Source organism: Ochotona curzoniae, unplaced genomic scaffold (genome assembly GCF_017591425.1).
Source record: "Ochotona curzoniae isolate NIBS_2020 unplaced genomic scaffold, NIBS_Ocur_1.0 contig_3498, whole genome shotgun sequence".
NCBI lineage: Eukaryota > Metazoa > Chordata > Mammalia > Lagomorpha > Ochotonidae > Ochotona > Ochotona curzoniae.
Genome location: NW_024465885.1, coordinates 40,274,445 through 40,290,000, shown reverse-complemented (window position 1 = coordinate 40,290,000; position 15,556 = coordinate 40,274,445). Strand labels below are relative to the sequence as shown.

The 15,556-nt window shown below is 37.0% G+C and overlaps 1 protein-coding gene across 9 annotated transcripts in view; it reads left to right on the top strand.

Annotated features, from left to right (window-relative positions):
- Positions 1-15,556, top strand: part of GRIK1 (glutamate ionotropic receptor kainate type subunit 1) — a 410,134-nt gene that overhangs the window by 377,364 nt on the left and 17,214 nt on the right. For all 9 annotated transcript variants that reach the window (XM_040980713.1, XM_040980710.1, XM_040980711.1 and 6 more), the window contains 2 exons: positions 667-884; positions 10,015-10,240. In XM_040980713.1, the coding sequence (XP_040836647.1) occupies positions 667-884; positions 10,015-10,240 (444 nt within the window). The remainder of the gene's footprint in view (positions 1-666; positions 885-10,014; positions 10,241-15,556) is intronic.

The following is a 15,556-nucleotide window of genomic DNA, read 5'->3' as shown; positions in this document are numbered from 1 at the left end:
TTCAATAAACCCCAAAGCTAGTAAAAAAAAAAGAAAGAAGTATTTCAGAAAAAATGAAACTTTTAAAGGAGTATTTCATTTTCAGACAAATAAGAATCAATATTTAAAAACACAATTATCCTTCTAAAGATAATGCAACAAAATTCATCTAGTATCAAATAGGAGCTGTATTTTATTCCATTTTATTTGTAAATCCTATGTTTTGATAAAGTACATGTAGCAAATGACACGATATATCAACATATTTTAAAATGTCTTATGTTGTACAGTCATGAATAAAATACAATACTATTCTAGGCTTTCCATAGTTTAAACATTTTACTTTGTACTTTCAGATGCATTTTAAAAAATAATAATAAAAGGCGAAACATCTTGGTGCTGACGCTGTAATCCTGAGAGATGAAACTAAACATTATTCGTAGAATTTCGATGGCTAAATAGTTTTAATTGTGCCAATTGTCAACGAACTATATTTCAAGCAGCAATAATAAATATTTTAAAAGACTCCATGAGATTTCATTCCATATTATAGAAAATGTATTTATTTTACTTATATGTAAGATAGCAAGCCTTGATGGACCTATTTCTGTAGAATAATATTGAGCTATAATGAGTTTTCTGATTTCCTCTGACTCTAACACCTTTACTCTGATGATGTTGTCACAGGATCAGAGTTGATGCCCAAAGCTCTATCGACCAGAATAGTTGGAGGAATCTGGTGGTTTTTCACCCTAATCATCATTTCATCCTACACCGCCAATCTGGCTGCTTTCTTAACAGTAGAGAGAATGGAATCGCCCATAGACTCAGCAGATGACCTGGCAAAGCAAACCAAGATAGAATACGGGGCAGTCAGAGACGGATCAACAATGACCTTCTTCAAGGTAAGAGCCTAACCATTCATACTGAAGTAGAGAGGGATACAAAAGAAAAATCATCTCCCCTGCCCCCCCAAAATGTTGGGTAAGTTTTATTGAAATATAACTTTCAGTGACAATCTAATTGTAATGAATCCCTATGTTCTAGCATGCTGCATCAAGCAATCTCTTTGGTATACAGCCAGATGTCTTTAATATATAATACTGTAACCCACAGATTGATATCTTTTACGTTTATACCAGAAAAGAAAATCCCTCACTGTGAGTACAATTTAACCACTCATTAATCAGTTATTAACTCGTAGTGCCAACCAGATCAAGACTTCTTATTCTGAAATGATGACAACCAGAATGCTTGAATACCACTATATTCTATTTGTTCTGTACAAGAAAACATGCACAAGATGGAATTATGTGCAAACCTAGAAACCAATTAAGACAATGTCATGGTCTCTGGTTAATCGTGCTGTGTGCACCAATGAGGAATCGTGTTTCTGGTCATGCCTGAAGTGCTTCCTCAGCCCTGAACACCTTCTGGGACATGAAGGGAGTGTTAAGTTGGAGTGATTTTAACCTTAACATCAAGTGCATTTCATTGTTCAGATCTTTCTAGTTAGTTACACAGGGTAATGAAACTGAGTTCTTTCTTACTTATAGATTAAGTCTCAGTATATCCATTATCAAATCTCACACACCATTGTTCCTATTTTTAAAAACGGTTTTAATATAGAATACAGATCATGCTGCACTGATCTTATGAAGAAAATAAGATGTTCAAAGGCCAAGTGACTTTCTCAAAAGTGTATGCCTTGGGATTAATCAGAAAGCGCTCCAGGTCTTCTGAAAAGCACTATGAATAAAGGAAACAACTGCAAGCAGAATAAACTCTAAAGAAATCTTTGTTAGGGTTTTACACTCAGATGATCAAAACCGAAGTTGTAATAGCAGAGTTGAGTAGAATGTTTTGATTTGTGACAAATTGTAGTTTACATGCAGAAACAAAGGTAAAAACACATACACTTTTTGTATAATAGTATTTGTTGGTAAAAATGACCACCACCTGCAAAATAAAGTTTGATAATTAATAATTATGATAAGACCTGTTGTATTAAAAGCGTATTATGTAGAGAGTTTTATCAAAAAGAAAAAACAGGGTAATATAACAAGCAGAATTTATTTTACCTTAAAAGTATTTTTAAACAGTGTATTTTAAGATTATGTCATTGGTTTAATTAATATGCAAATACTAGGAGTGTCATCTTCATTGGTTAATGATGTCTTAAGAACAACTACTTCTCAATATATGACTTTGTAAGATTACGGATCTATTTTCCTAAAATACAGATACAGGCTATTCTTGGGCTGCTGGTAAAAGAACCCAGGGTAAAGTGACAATGCCAAAGTCAAATCTGTCATTTCTGCAAAATTATTAGAGATGTTTAGCTCACTAACCAATGTCATTGAGCTTTAAAGTACTGTGAAATGGGCAGCCAGCAGTGGGGAGACTCTGCATGCTCCGAATGAGCACTACAAGCACAGACGGAGAGGATCCAGGCTAGCAATTAGAGAAGCAATAGACCCTACCTTGCCATGGTACCAGGTATCCAGGTCCTTGCAAAGCATCTCTCCAATTTAATTTGACTTTGTTGTACTTGGGTATCTTTAGAACCAGAGAAGACTGGTCCTCATTTTTCTCCATAGCACTCTGCTGACTGCATTATAGTTGCTCTGGAGAATGCCACAAAACAGACATGTATGCCTCTCCCCCAGAGTGTTTTCAGAGAAGGTACCTGCTGACTACATGGTCCTGAAAACAAGGCAAAAATAAAGTTGACATCTCAGGCCACCAAGCAAATGGTGAGGCCATTAGCACTTCAATTAAGCAGAATGGGACAAAAATACAGCCATCATCAATAAAAACACCATCAAGGACTACACAAGAATCCTGAATCGCACTCTGTTTCGAATGTTCTACGTGTATCATCTTACTTCATCCAATAAGGGACAAGTGAGAAAGGAATACTGAGATAGCATGAGGAATAAAGGGCTTAAAGAGCCTATGTAAGTTACCCAACAAAATCAAGCAAGGGATCAATGGATCAACTTGCAGAGAGTTTCAGAAAGTAAGTCCCTGAGGGTAGGAATTTGGTCTGTTTTATTTGTCAATATTGAAAACAATGCCGGACCCACAGCAGGGATTCAGAAAATATGTTTTTAATAAGCAAGCAGTTTCATAAATGAGCTCTGATAGAGACGGGTTCTGTCAGAAACAGAAAGTGAAGAAGAGAGGGGAGAAAGTGTGGGAGGGAGAAGGGAGAGGCACAGACCCCCATGGGAAGCAACGCTGCTGCCAAACACTTTATTTTTCAAGTTAGCTTGTGGCCCAGCAACCCTGTTTATCAAGAAGGAATTTATTTGCAAAAGGAGAACAAAGACTAAATCCGACTTAGTTTTCCCCATGAGGGAGGCAGGCTGTCAGAAAGCTTCGGAGTGGTATATATACACTCAGAGCTCTTAAACTGGATGACTCCACAAGGAAAAGGAACATTCCAGCCTTAAGTCTCAGTGTACTTGCACCTGAGACTGACAAGTCCCTGAGTGAGGGCAGTTACAGTCAGGGGGCTCCGTCCAGACCTGCTTCACATCAATACTTCACCTTCTCGGAGCCTTCTGGCCCCCCTTCCTCTGTCTCTTAAGACAGTAACCCCCCAGGAGCCGCAAAATGACTAAGGACTTGGGTCAGCCTCTGCTGCTTTTCCAGGCCATAACAAGGATGCTATGGGAAGTGGAGCAGCCAGGATTCAAACCAACACCCCTATGGAATGCCAGCACCATGGGCAGAGGCCAACCTTACACACCACCACTCAAGTCCAAAGATCCAGAATGTTAAAAACATTCAAAGACTTTGGCAGTTATAAACTCTAATCCATGGATACTGTTCCTGGGCCCATTTTACTTTATTTATTTGCGAAAAGACTACTTTTCAGATAGGAATTTAGCTGAGAAACTGAGTGAGAAAAATCAGCTTACTTCAGCTCAATTTATAATTTCTCCAAGATACCCCCAGCCCTGAAAAAAACGTTCTAAGGGGGGAAAATATAAAACCCTGGTGCAAGGCTTGAAGATCTGAAAAGAAACAGGGAGACCAGATGCATGAGTGCCTGTCACCTGCAGTGCAACAGGTGTTTAAGAATCATGAATTGGGTAGACAGAGGAAGTGGTGAGGACATAATAAAACAGAAAAAATGCTCGTGAGCCAATCCAACGACAAAATCCTCATGTAAGAAATAGTTCTGAAAAGAAACCTGCCTTATAACGAATCACTGTCTTCCCAGCCTCAAGCAAGAGGATTACACAGATTAGATAGTGATTCAGTCTAAAATGACTTGGATAAAATAGGTTTAAAAAAATTATAGCAGACGTGTCACTCTGGCTGTCACGGTCTGGAGACATTGGAACAGCTCTGGGAATAAGGAACTCTAGCCTCTAAAATCGCCTTTCCAGGAAGTGGTTAAGAGGCTATAATCACCCTCAAAGCTGTTCTAAAGGGTTGCTGGGCACTGCAGCTGGAGGACTGGAGTGCTAAGTTACCCTGGGCAGGAAGAACAAGAACTCAGACAGAAGTAAGCATTTGAGGAAACACAACATGAAAGAAATTGCTCTGCATACAGAGTCACATTCTGCACAACTGCTATTTGCTTGAACCTGAAAGACTCGGCTAATTTTACCATCAGTGTCAGAAATGTTAAGTCTCTATGTGTTAAAAACTGTTTGAGAAGAAAGCCATGAGGTCAATTTAAGTCAAGCTTTTTCAAAGCCTGCTGTATTACCCATAATGGACCTATCTATAACTCTATAGACAGGAAGAAAACATTAAAAAATATTTTAGCAAAGGTGTTTAAATCCCACTGAGGGAATTTTCAAAAGGGAACCCATGAATTTTTAAAACCTTAGAGAATCTGCAAATGTCATAACTTTCCATCAGTTCAGGATAAGAGCATAATCGACTGCAATGATCATATTTTATCCATTCGAAAGGCAGAGGTCTCCCACTGGACTGTAAATTCTCTCCGGATAGCTTTCCTTCGGAGTACTTTTTCTAAATTAAATCATATCTTTAAATCATATGTAAATGTATTATTTAGTGAGATAATACATTTAAACATATAGTAAAGGAAGTGGTGGTTTTAAAGCAACTGTCTTCCTCTGACACAGCCCTTTTCACAAGCTTGCATTTCAACACAGCTGCTTTCCAGGTTGCTGGTGGTTTTAAAAAAAAATTATATTAAATTAGAATTTACAGAAAGGAAAAAAAATCCAGAGATTTAAAAAGGAATATGGTAAATATTTTGCCTAGTCCTTATGCACGTATTTGCCACATTTGCAAGATCAAATATCAATAACTTATTCCCAATATGTGTGGAAGTACATGTAGTTATATGTAAAAGCAGACATATATATTACATGCATTTGTATGTGTATGTATGTAATCATCAGGTATGTAACTGTGAAGTAGAATTGCAGTTATTCATTCCTGTGAATGGTGGGATCTGCAACTTCACTATGGCAGCCATATATATATGTGTATATATGTGTGTGTGTGTATATAACCTCGTGGAAGAAACAATGTGACAAATTCTGTTTATCTCAATAAAATGAAGCATTACAAGAACCTTTGTATAAAAATCAAGGTTCTACCAACCTGAAGACCATACAGCACTCCACAATTTACACCTACTTTATATCTTGTTTCAGAAATTCCACAACTGAATATGTTTTTACTCACTGAAAGGAAAATTATTGCTAAAAGGAAAGGAAAAGACATGAATACTATTCACATTTTCCTCTAGATTCTGTTTCACTTCACACAACACTGTCTACATTTTTATCTAAAGCCCTTAGAAGCCACGTAAATTGTTTTCCATACATTGTGCAATTACTGAAAGTGTTTTTGCAGCTCCAACTATAATGGAAACATATGCAAACTACTCATTTTGATTAGGCCTTTAGAAAGTTTGATCAAAAGTTAATCAAAGCAAGAGTTAGGTGTCCTCTTCATTAAAATAGTGAACTTTCTGCTGGTGGAAACACAGATCTTGGAACCAGCTTGCTGTGATCAAACTGTGGCTTCATCACTTCCATATGTGACATCCTATCTTCTCAGGTGTCAATCATGACACTTGCTATATGAAGGTTATTAACATTCATTTGATTGATAAATGCAAAATGCATAGGACATTATTCACATACTGCAAGAGCTAGTCATTATTATTTTCAGTAAGTTCTACTTAACTACCCACAGATACACTATAAATTTCCCAGTGAATGTTTAAATTGCATGCTTCATAGAGCCAAAGTAAATAAATAATGACATCAAACATTAATAAGTAACACTTTGCTATAACAGAATCCACATTAAAAATGTTTACTCTTTGAACACAATGTTTAATCAGTAACAGAATACTCACATAATCAGGTTTAAACAGACAAAATATATTTATATAGACCTCATGCCTTTGGAGATTAAATGTTTAAATCCTGGATTTACAGATTTCATAAATACAAGCTTTTTTTATTTCAATTTTACCAACTTTGGCTAAGAAGCTCAGAGAATATTACAAGTATTTTAATTAACTTTTGACATATGCAGTAAAACGGGAGGCAATCAGTCTATTCTTTGATGCAGATCATTCATTATTTACACTGATTTAACATGATCCCTAAGACTATACAAAATTCAAAAATGTAAAATGCCCAGAACATCATTCATACAGTGTGATTGGCCTTTGAATTTTTAGTTACATTTTCTATGTAGAATAATCATATTTTTTTCAATAATTATTAACATCTATGTCTGAAAGATGAAAACTGACACAAAGAATAAGTAGTGTTTAGTTACTGTCAAATTGCTAAACTTTGAGAGAATGCAAAATAAGTACTAACTGACATGGCATGACTGCAGTGTTCCCAACCTCAAGATTTGAATAAGGAATAAGGAATTTGAATAAGGAATCTGAAAGGGGTTGACCTGAAGAGGAGAATCTGGAACTTGAAGAAGCCTTGAGTAGAACTCTTTCGTGCATAGAGTGGTATAAAACTTCCTACACCATAAGGTCCTTAAACTATCTACAGATATTTCCAACTATTAAAAAAGTTGTTTCTTCACCACGTCTTCTGTCTTCCTGTGAACTGTAAGCTCCTTAGTATTTCAGAATCTGTAATTCTAAATGTGGAATACGATGAACCCCTTGGCAGCAAATTTTTTAAATGAAAGATAACTTTACACAAACGCAGAAAGGCACTCCTCTGACTCCATTATGTTTACCATTATGAAGTTGTCTGAATAGCGAGGGATCAAAGGAATTGTTGATGGTTCCTACACCCTCAACTTAGCCAACTACTTCCTGGGTAATGGTTTTCTTGCACAAAAACAGTTCTGCCCCTCTTTGCAACATTCTACTTTAAGAAAGAAGAAAGAAAAGGTGATGATATTGCATTTAAAATCATGATATCGACTCCATACTCTTACACTGAAGAACATGATGGTGGACGGGATACTGTTACCAAGCAATGAAGAGACCAGAGCAAAACTCTCTGTGGGCATTTAGATATATCGCAGTTAATGACCATTGTGGTAGAACCACGAGCCTGATCTCTCTTCTCCTAGAGTTTACTCTACTTTCTGTGCAACTGTGTATTGCATGACTTAGGTGAGTTGCTTGTGTTAAGAGGCACAAGACAGTCTTGTGCCACGATCATAGTTAGGTCTTCCAAAAACTGAACACAGATAATCTGAGAGCCACACCTGAAAAGGACTCAGTGGCAACTCTGTACACCATTTGTATCCCTCTAATGCCTATTAGCTCCTCTGATACATTACCTATTTACCATATATGAACTCTTTTCTGTAGTCCTTGGTTTCCATAGACCAAAACTCCAGTTTTTAAAACTATGTGAGGTCTCCAAAAACTTCTTAGAAAAATAATATTATGAAAAAAAAAATCCATGGATTTCAAAATGCATTTGCATCAAAATAAAGCATATCTTTAATTTTATTGCCCATAATGTTCTGAAAAGATTCTGGTATTTATCACATTTACTTTAACATAAGGTAAATATGGTGAAAAGTGTTTCACAGTATTTTACATAGAGACTAACTCCTACATTCTATTAGCATGAATCCAACCAGCAAACTGCCTCAGGAAATATCATTCCATGAACAAAAGCTATATTTTTAAATAAAGATCAAAAAAGATTGACAGCATTCTTGAAAGAATGTTGGCAATGTAGACATCCACCTCCATCAAATGAGCGAGGTGTAGTGGAAAGAGAATTAAAGTAGACATTAGGGTCGTAGGTCCAGAACTAGCTCTGATACTAACTTTTTTGTGACTCTTTCAAGTTTCCAAACCCTCTGTGTCAAAGCTTCTTCCCCTGTTAAAGCAGTGGTGTGAGTGAGCTGATATCTGCAGTCTCTGACAACTTCAAAGAAAAGTATTTTCCCTTAAGATAGTTTCCTGATGGAGAAATAATTTTTTCCCACTGTGCGTTTATTGCCAAAAGGCACGCTGATCTCCGTGCACTTGGAAGGGTAACTCTTTATGATGACTTTAGTATGACCAAACTCTGCAAGGCTGAAACCACACATTACATGAGGCATTGACCCTGACAAAACGTTCCTTTGTTGGGGAGATGTGAGTTCCCATTTACAGTTGTCTGTTGGGTTGAAGAGTGGTTCCTGGGATCCAATACACAACACAATAGGTCCGCTAAAATGCCAATAGCTACAAGGTACTGTTGATTGAATTGTTATTTGTCTCACAGTCTTTCTCAGGGGGCTCTTCAAATGCCTAACAATCCGAAATAAAGCCATCTGTCCTTTTCTAATTCATGAAGCCCATGGTATTAGTGAAAAATTTAAATAGAGCTAGGAATTCAGCCCCCAGGAACACTTGAACATGAATAACCACTCTAAGAATTGATTCCACAGGTATTTCATTTATTGTTTATGGCACAAATTCATGTCTTAAGCCCCTTTGCACTTCTGAGATGACATATACATTCCTGCCAAGAAATCTAATGTGGAAAAGAACTACACAAATGCAAGAGAACTAGCTTAGTGAGAAAATATTAATTTGCATTGTAGCATTCATCCTTGAAATGGGCAAAGGGTGGTTATTGACAATAGAAAACAAATTTGGAGAAGAAGAGAATAGTAGGGAAATGACAAAACAGAATTAAACAATCACTGTTCAAAGAAATGGAAAGTTAATATCTAAGCAATATAAAATTGATATTTTTAACAAAGAAGTAGCATGATGAGGAACTGGTATATATATACATATGTTAATATGATAAATCATATATAGTTTATTACTGAGTCTCTCAAAACTATGAAGAATCAAGGAAATGGCAAAGTCAGAACATTTTGAAACAAAATTAAATAGGCATATCTTAATTATCTAAAATATAATTGCAATGAAAACTGTGTACATCAGAGGTATAAGAGTAAAACATGAAGCATTTTCTCATCTGAGTATTAATTTGAAAAAAGCATTCATATTCTGAGTTTTCTGAGAAAGAAAAATGGATGGCCGTGCCCTCAGAAGTGAAGTAGAGAAAGTGGATGATTTAGCCTAGAGCCATCCCAGCAAAAGAATGCTGGATCAGGTATCATAATTTACATATCTGAGACAGTAGAGTGGTTGGAGGAAAATGAGGTCAGTGAGTGGAACCTTTAGGGAGTAAGATACATTATGGCCCGTTGGCCATGATGCCATGATGGCTTACTCCAAAGTGGCCACAGTTCATTAAACAAGTGCTATTATTGATGCCAGTGTTCCTTTTTTTTCCGCTTAAATGAAAGCAACAACAGGACCTTGAGCCAGTGTCTCATATCAATCAACCCAAATCCCCCTTTTCTCCATAGCTTCTTGAGCGCCTCCAAGGTCTTTCCTGTGGTGAGCTGGGCTCTTTTCACACACCAAATGCACGTACAAGGATCATCAATCTTGGTTCTCCATCTGCTAAGAAAGAATATCCCTTGTATTGCTTAAACCACTGAGTTTTTAAATAGTTTTAGGCCATATTTTTTTCCACACTCTTTGGCTGGTGGGTATGCTTTCTTTTCCTGCAGAAATCAAAAATATCCACTTATGAGAAGATGTGGGCTTTTATGAGCAGCCGACAGCAGACCGCCCTGGTTAAAAACAGTGACGAAGGAATACAGAGAGTGCTCACCACAGACTATGCCTTGCTGATGGAGTCCACCAGCATTGAGTATGTTACACAGAGGAACTGCAACCTCACTCAGATCGGGGGCCTCATTGACTCCAAAGGTTATGGAGTGGGAACACCTATCGGTAAGAGGGTCAAGGCATTAGCCAAGACTGAGATGTGTATCGCAATTTGGAAGCAAATGGGCTGAAAGTTCTCTATTGCACAGTCTGAGAAGGTATGCCATGTGTTAAGTGGACTCAGAATTAATGAGAATGTCTACAGAGATCAGAGGCATGGTCTGAACTGGAGATTCTCAGATATTTAGCCTAATAAATTCTTTCCACCTGTATTTCTTTCAAGTTTTTCTGCCATATGACAATTTAAGAAAACATATATATCCATTATTTTATCCCAAACAGGTATCTTAAAGAGAACATCTTCCCAATTAATCTACTTTATAGAGTTGTCTTCAATCTCTATATACAAGGTATCTTTAAAAGGTTCTTTGAAAAGGTGTATTATTAAAAATTTTGTGTGAATTTCATTTTTAAGATTCATTTATTTGGAAGACATGAGAAATGAAAGTGGAAAGACAGAGAGTGAGGGAGAGTTGTGTTACATTTAGTGTTTCACTCCCTAATGCCCACAATTGCTACACTTGAAGCCAAAAGTCCCGATCTTAATTTAGGTCTCTCCCATATGTGGAAGCGACTCAAGCAATACCTGTCCAAGTGCATATTAGCAGAAAGATAGAATCAGAAGCAAAGATGCTGGGACTCAAAGCCAGGTACACTAATAGGAACTTACAGGGATGCCAAGAATCATCGAAGGCACTGCACTAAAAGCTTAAAAATAAACATTTTAAATCCATTTTCATCCACTCTATGAAGTGCTCTAATCGGTTTATATAATTTTATATCTTAAAATATAATATAACACAAAAATTAATCCTGTATGAACATGACAAAAGTTAGGGGGCTAATGTTTCATGCCAATAAGTGGGAAAGTATCGTAAGGTTTTCCAAAATACAGAAGTTAAACTATAATTTGCTGAAGCAAGGTGCTAGACTCCATCAATGGTAACTTTCTAAAACCTTGAAATACTTTTATTATTGGCTCAGTAGCACTGTTTTCTGGAGATATGATTGCCTTGTGGGACGACGTAGCGATAGAATTGTGCCTTCTCACACGACAGTAATAAGTATGAGTAAAATCATTCACCTTCAGGGGAGATTACCATTTTCATCTCCATGGACAATTGGCTTTGTGCTGTTTCCCTATCTATAGAAAAGTGCAATGAAAAAGAATCTGTCTGACGCCAGCGTGCTCCTCTGAAGTGAGTAATGCGTCAGTTCTCTAAAGCAGGTCTCACCCAACACCACGGAACATGGGCCAGTCAAGCTGAAATACTAGTTATGGTCCAGCCAGATGATGAAGAGTTCAAAGCAGATTTGACTTCCTTGTTTGTGTTGTCATTCTTGTTTGGAAGGGACTATTGATGAGCAAAGTTAGGAAGGCCCCGGAGTGCTTACAAATGTCAAGCAGATATCAAAAGTGAACAAAACTTGCTTATGCGAGGAGGCAGATGCGAAGTGTTGCAGTTTCAGAGCACTAGAGATGGTGTGGTCATTAAAAGCACAGCTAACTTTCAGGTCAGTCAATTTTAAAATGCAATTTTGTCAGATGTTTTATTTTCCAATGAAAGGACTGAATTCAGGTTTTAAATATCCTGTACTCAAATGACAATTTGTCAACAAACTCGGGCTTTTAAAAAAGACTGTGTATCAATTAACCAAATAAAGGCCAACTCTCCTCAAAAATCTATCTTTATGATAAAACCAATTTGATTCCCTGTATCTACCTAGAATTAGATACACATGATCCACAAAAATTAGCTTTATCTATATCATTATTCACATCCTGTATGTCCTCTAAATAAATCCACAAACTGCTTGAATTATCCATAAGAACCTTATTATTATTTTAACTTTTCTGATAGAAAAGATATTGTTATTAAAGTGTCTATTTTAACCTAATGGTTAAGCTAGCTTTATAATTTAGTCACATGTTCTCTTAGGGACGAGACTCAAAGGGATATTCAGACACTAAATTATGGCATGTTGTGTCGCTTTTGGCTTTATAAACAAGTCTGCTGCTTTCTAATGACAGTGATATGAATTAGATATAGTTATTTGATATCTCAACACTTTCTGACTTCAGGTGAATGGGGCCACAAGTCAACCCAGAACACCAGCATGGGTGCCGTGGTTTGGATCATCACAGAATCAAAATCACAGTCTTGATTGCAAATTATTTTTGCATCTTCTTGAAGGAGCAAATCTAATGTCTTAGTAGAACCACTTTAAACTAAATTATAAAATAAAAATCTTTTTTCTTGCCATCCCAGGCCATAACCCCTCTCTTTCATTTATTTCTTTGGATTATGTTTTCTTTGAGACAGAAGCAGAGGAATAAAGCGAGTAGACACCAGCACACATGCATACAAAGAAGAGAGAGGAAGAGATGAACCTTATCACATTCACTGCTTCATTCCCAAACATCCTCAAAGATCAACATTGGGCTGAAGCCACATCAGGATTCAGGAACACAACTCAAGTCTAATACACAAAGCAGCGACCCAATCATTTGAACCATAATTGATGAAACCTAGGATCTAAATTAGCAAGAAGCTAGAGTCAGGAAGTGAACCCAGGCATCCCAATTGGTACGCACACACAGAAACTAGAATCTTCCTCTGCCAGGCAAAATCCCTTCCATAGTCCTCTTTGTCATGGGATTGACAGTAATGCTTACAGAAGTGCGTCATTTCTCTTGAGAACAAGTGCACATTGGCAAGTCAGTGTTTATCCAGAATGCCTCCTACAGGATGGAATTTAGCTCAAAAGCTAAAATTTCTGATAGTACAGTGAGATACATGATTGGACTGGTAGGGGGAGATCTGAATGTACCTCTTCAAAGGAGTAGTTCATCCACAATAAGTTTAAAAGTGGAAGAGCCTGCCTCCTTCTCTAGGTGAGAAGAAATATACTCCAGGAATTTTTCATAGCCATTATAAACCTGTCATGCTTTTAAAGCACAAACAATGAAGTTATAATTGGAACAGATGGTAGACCTCAGAGAAAATACATCTAATGAGAATATAGCTGTTGAAAAAAAAGTATGACTTTTTTTCACGAATTGACTCTTTAAAAAAAATTAGATGCTGTAAGAAACACATCAGGAAGCTTTGTTTGTACACATGGATATTTGTCAAGTAACTTGCAATGAATCAACACCAATGCAAGAATACCCAACTAAACTACATGCAGATATAAAAATATTCTTCACCTATTCCTGGTTTGACCGAGTGATGTTCCTTGACACCATATCCAAGACTGAAGATTGAGTTAGTCACAACACAGCATTGAAGACTTTGCTTCTTGTAAGTTCTCAGGACAGAAGCTCTGGAAATGTGTCTCCTGGGAGAGTTAAAACAAAACTTCAAAAAAATGAGAGCAATTGCGGCTCAAGCAAGTTACCAGGAGGCTGGAAATTACCTTCTTGGGTAAACAGAGGTTGGATCTCCACCTGTTTGAAATGTGAAGCCTGGAGTGAGAAAAAAATCAGTGATCAATTACTGAGTACCCACTATGCACCCTGCTAGGATCACTGCCCCAATCTCTATGTAGGAATCAAACCAGCCCTCTTCAAACCATTTTCAGGTACACTAAAGCAAAGCATTCTGGTTCACTGAACTGGGCCCAGGCTGTGGGTATAACGGTGCTAATATTGACATTAGTCATGATTCTGGAGCTATGTAAGCAAAGAGCCAATATTTTGTAATTTTACTTTCAAGATGCATTTTTCTCGCTCAAAATCTGTGCTCTTATTTGACAATTCATTACCTCCCCAAAATATTTTTCCAGTGCTGTTAAATTTGGAGTGGTGAACAACTGTTTTAGGAAACCTCAGAAAAAAATATCAGCACATTTTCTCACTTTTTAACAAGATCTGCTTACTTACTTGAAAGTAAAGGTTAAACAAAGAAAGGGAGACACACAGAGACATAGAGAAAGAGACAGGGAGACAGAGACAGACAGGCAGAGACAAACACAGAGCTTACTATCTTCTGAGAGAATAGAGAGAGTAATATCACAGAGTGAGGATTTATAACAATGAAGGCAATGAGGGCGTTGTTCACACAGTGTGATTCAGGGAAGCAACATTTACGACTAAATAGTAATTGAGATAACATCTACACACTGTTCATATTCCACCTGTTTGGTTCCACAAAAAAGAAAGAATGGGAAACATGTCTTTTTCAATCTAGTTCATTTCACTTAGTATAATGATCTTCAGTTCCATCTATTTTATGGAAAATGTCAGGATTTTCATTGTTTTTTTATGACTAGGTAATATTCTTCTTGTCCTAGCATGCCAATTTTTTCTTTAATTGTTTCTATAAAGAAAGATTTTAAAGTCTGTACAGAACTAGAATGCACTCATTTCCCCAAAGGATACGTGTGTGCGTGCTCATGTTTGTGTGTGTGTGTAGCGTAAGAAATTCAGTATTGAAAATATTTCTTTATAGCTAGATGCTGAGTCCCATCCACTCCCCATTAAGCTCCCTGCTTGTGCTCTAGAAAAGCAACGTAAGATAGCTGATGTCCTTGGACCCTTGGACCCACAAAGGGGACCCAGAGGAAACTCTTGGTTCCTAGCTTCAAATTTACTCAGTTCCAGTTATTGCAGTCACTTGGGAAGTGAATTAATGAATGGAAGATCTCTCTCTCTCTAACTCTGACTTTCGAGATAAATAAATAAACCTTTAAAATTATGTATCAAAAAAAAAAATTATGTATCGAAAAAGAAAGTCTGCATATTTTCCAAATCCAACCATATACTCCAAACCTAATCAGATTGTGAATAATTTAAAAAACAACTCTTAAATCTGTCTTAATTGACGCATTAGTCACTGTGGATTAACAACTAAAACCAATGCCTACGAATTTTCAGTGGTTTACAAAAGCGTTTCTTTCACAGTCCATTATTTAAAATTTCACGGTCCTCATTAAAAATGAGGATCTGCTTCACAGACATCCTCAAATTGTTTCATTTAACTTTGTGGTTCCACCACCTCTAGCAACTGAAATGCTTTCTTGATTGATTGATTGATTTGAAAAGAGGGAATATTTGGGAAGATTTGACACAGGGCCACTTCCCATTGGTTAGCAACCATGCACATGACCACACAGACCTGTGATACTGGGAAATGTCTGTTGAGTTCCCTAGGAAGAATACAAAGTGATATGGGTGGTCATCAAGCCATATTCAGTCATAAAATGAGACTACCAAGAGCCCAGGCAACAGCAGCCTCTGCTAACCTTACAAAAAAAAAAAATTCCTAAGAGATAGGGAGGGTGGGGAAACCAAAGAAAACTTACTAGAAACAGATATGT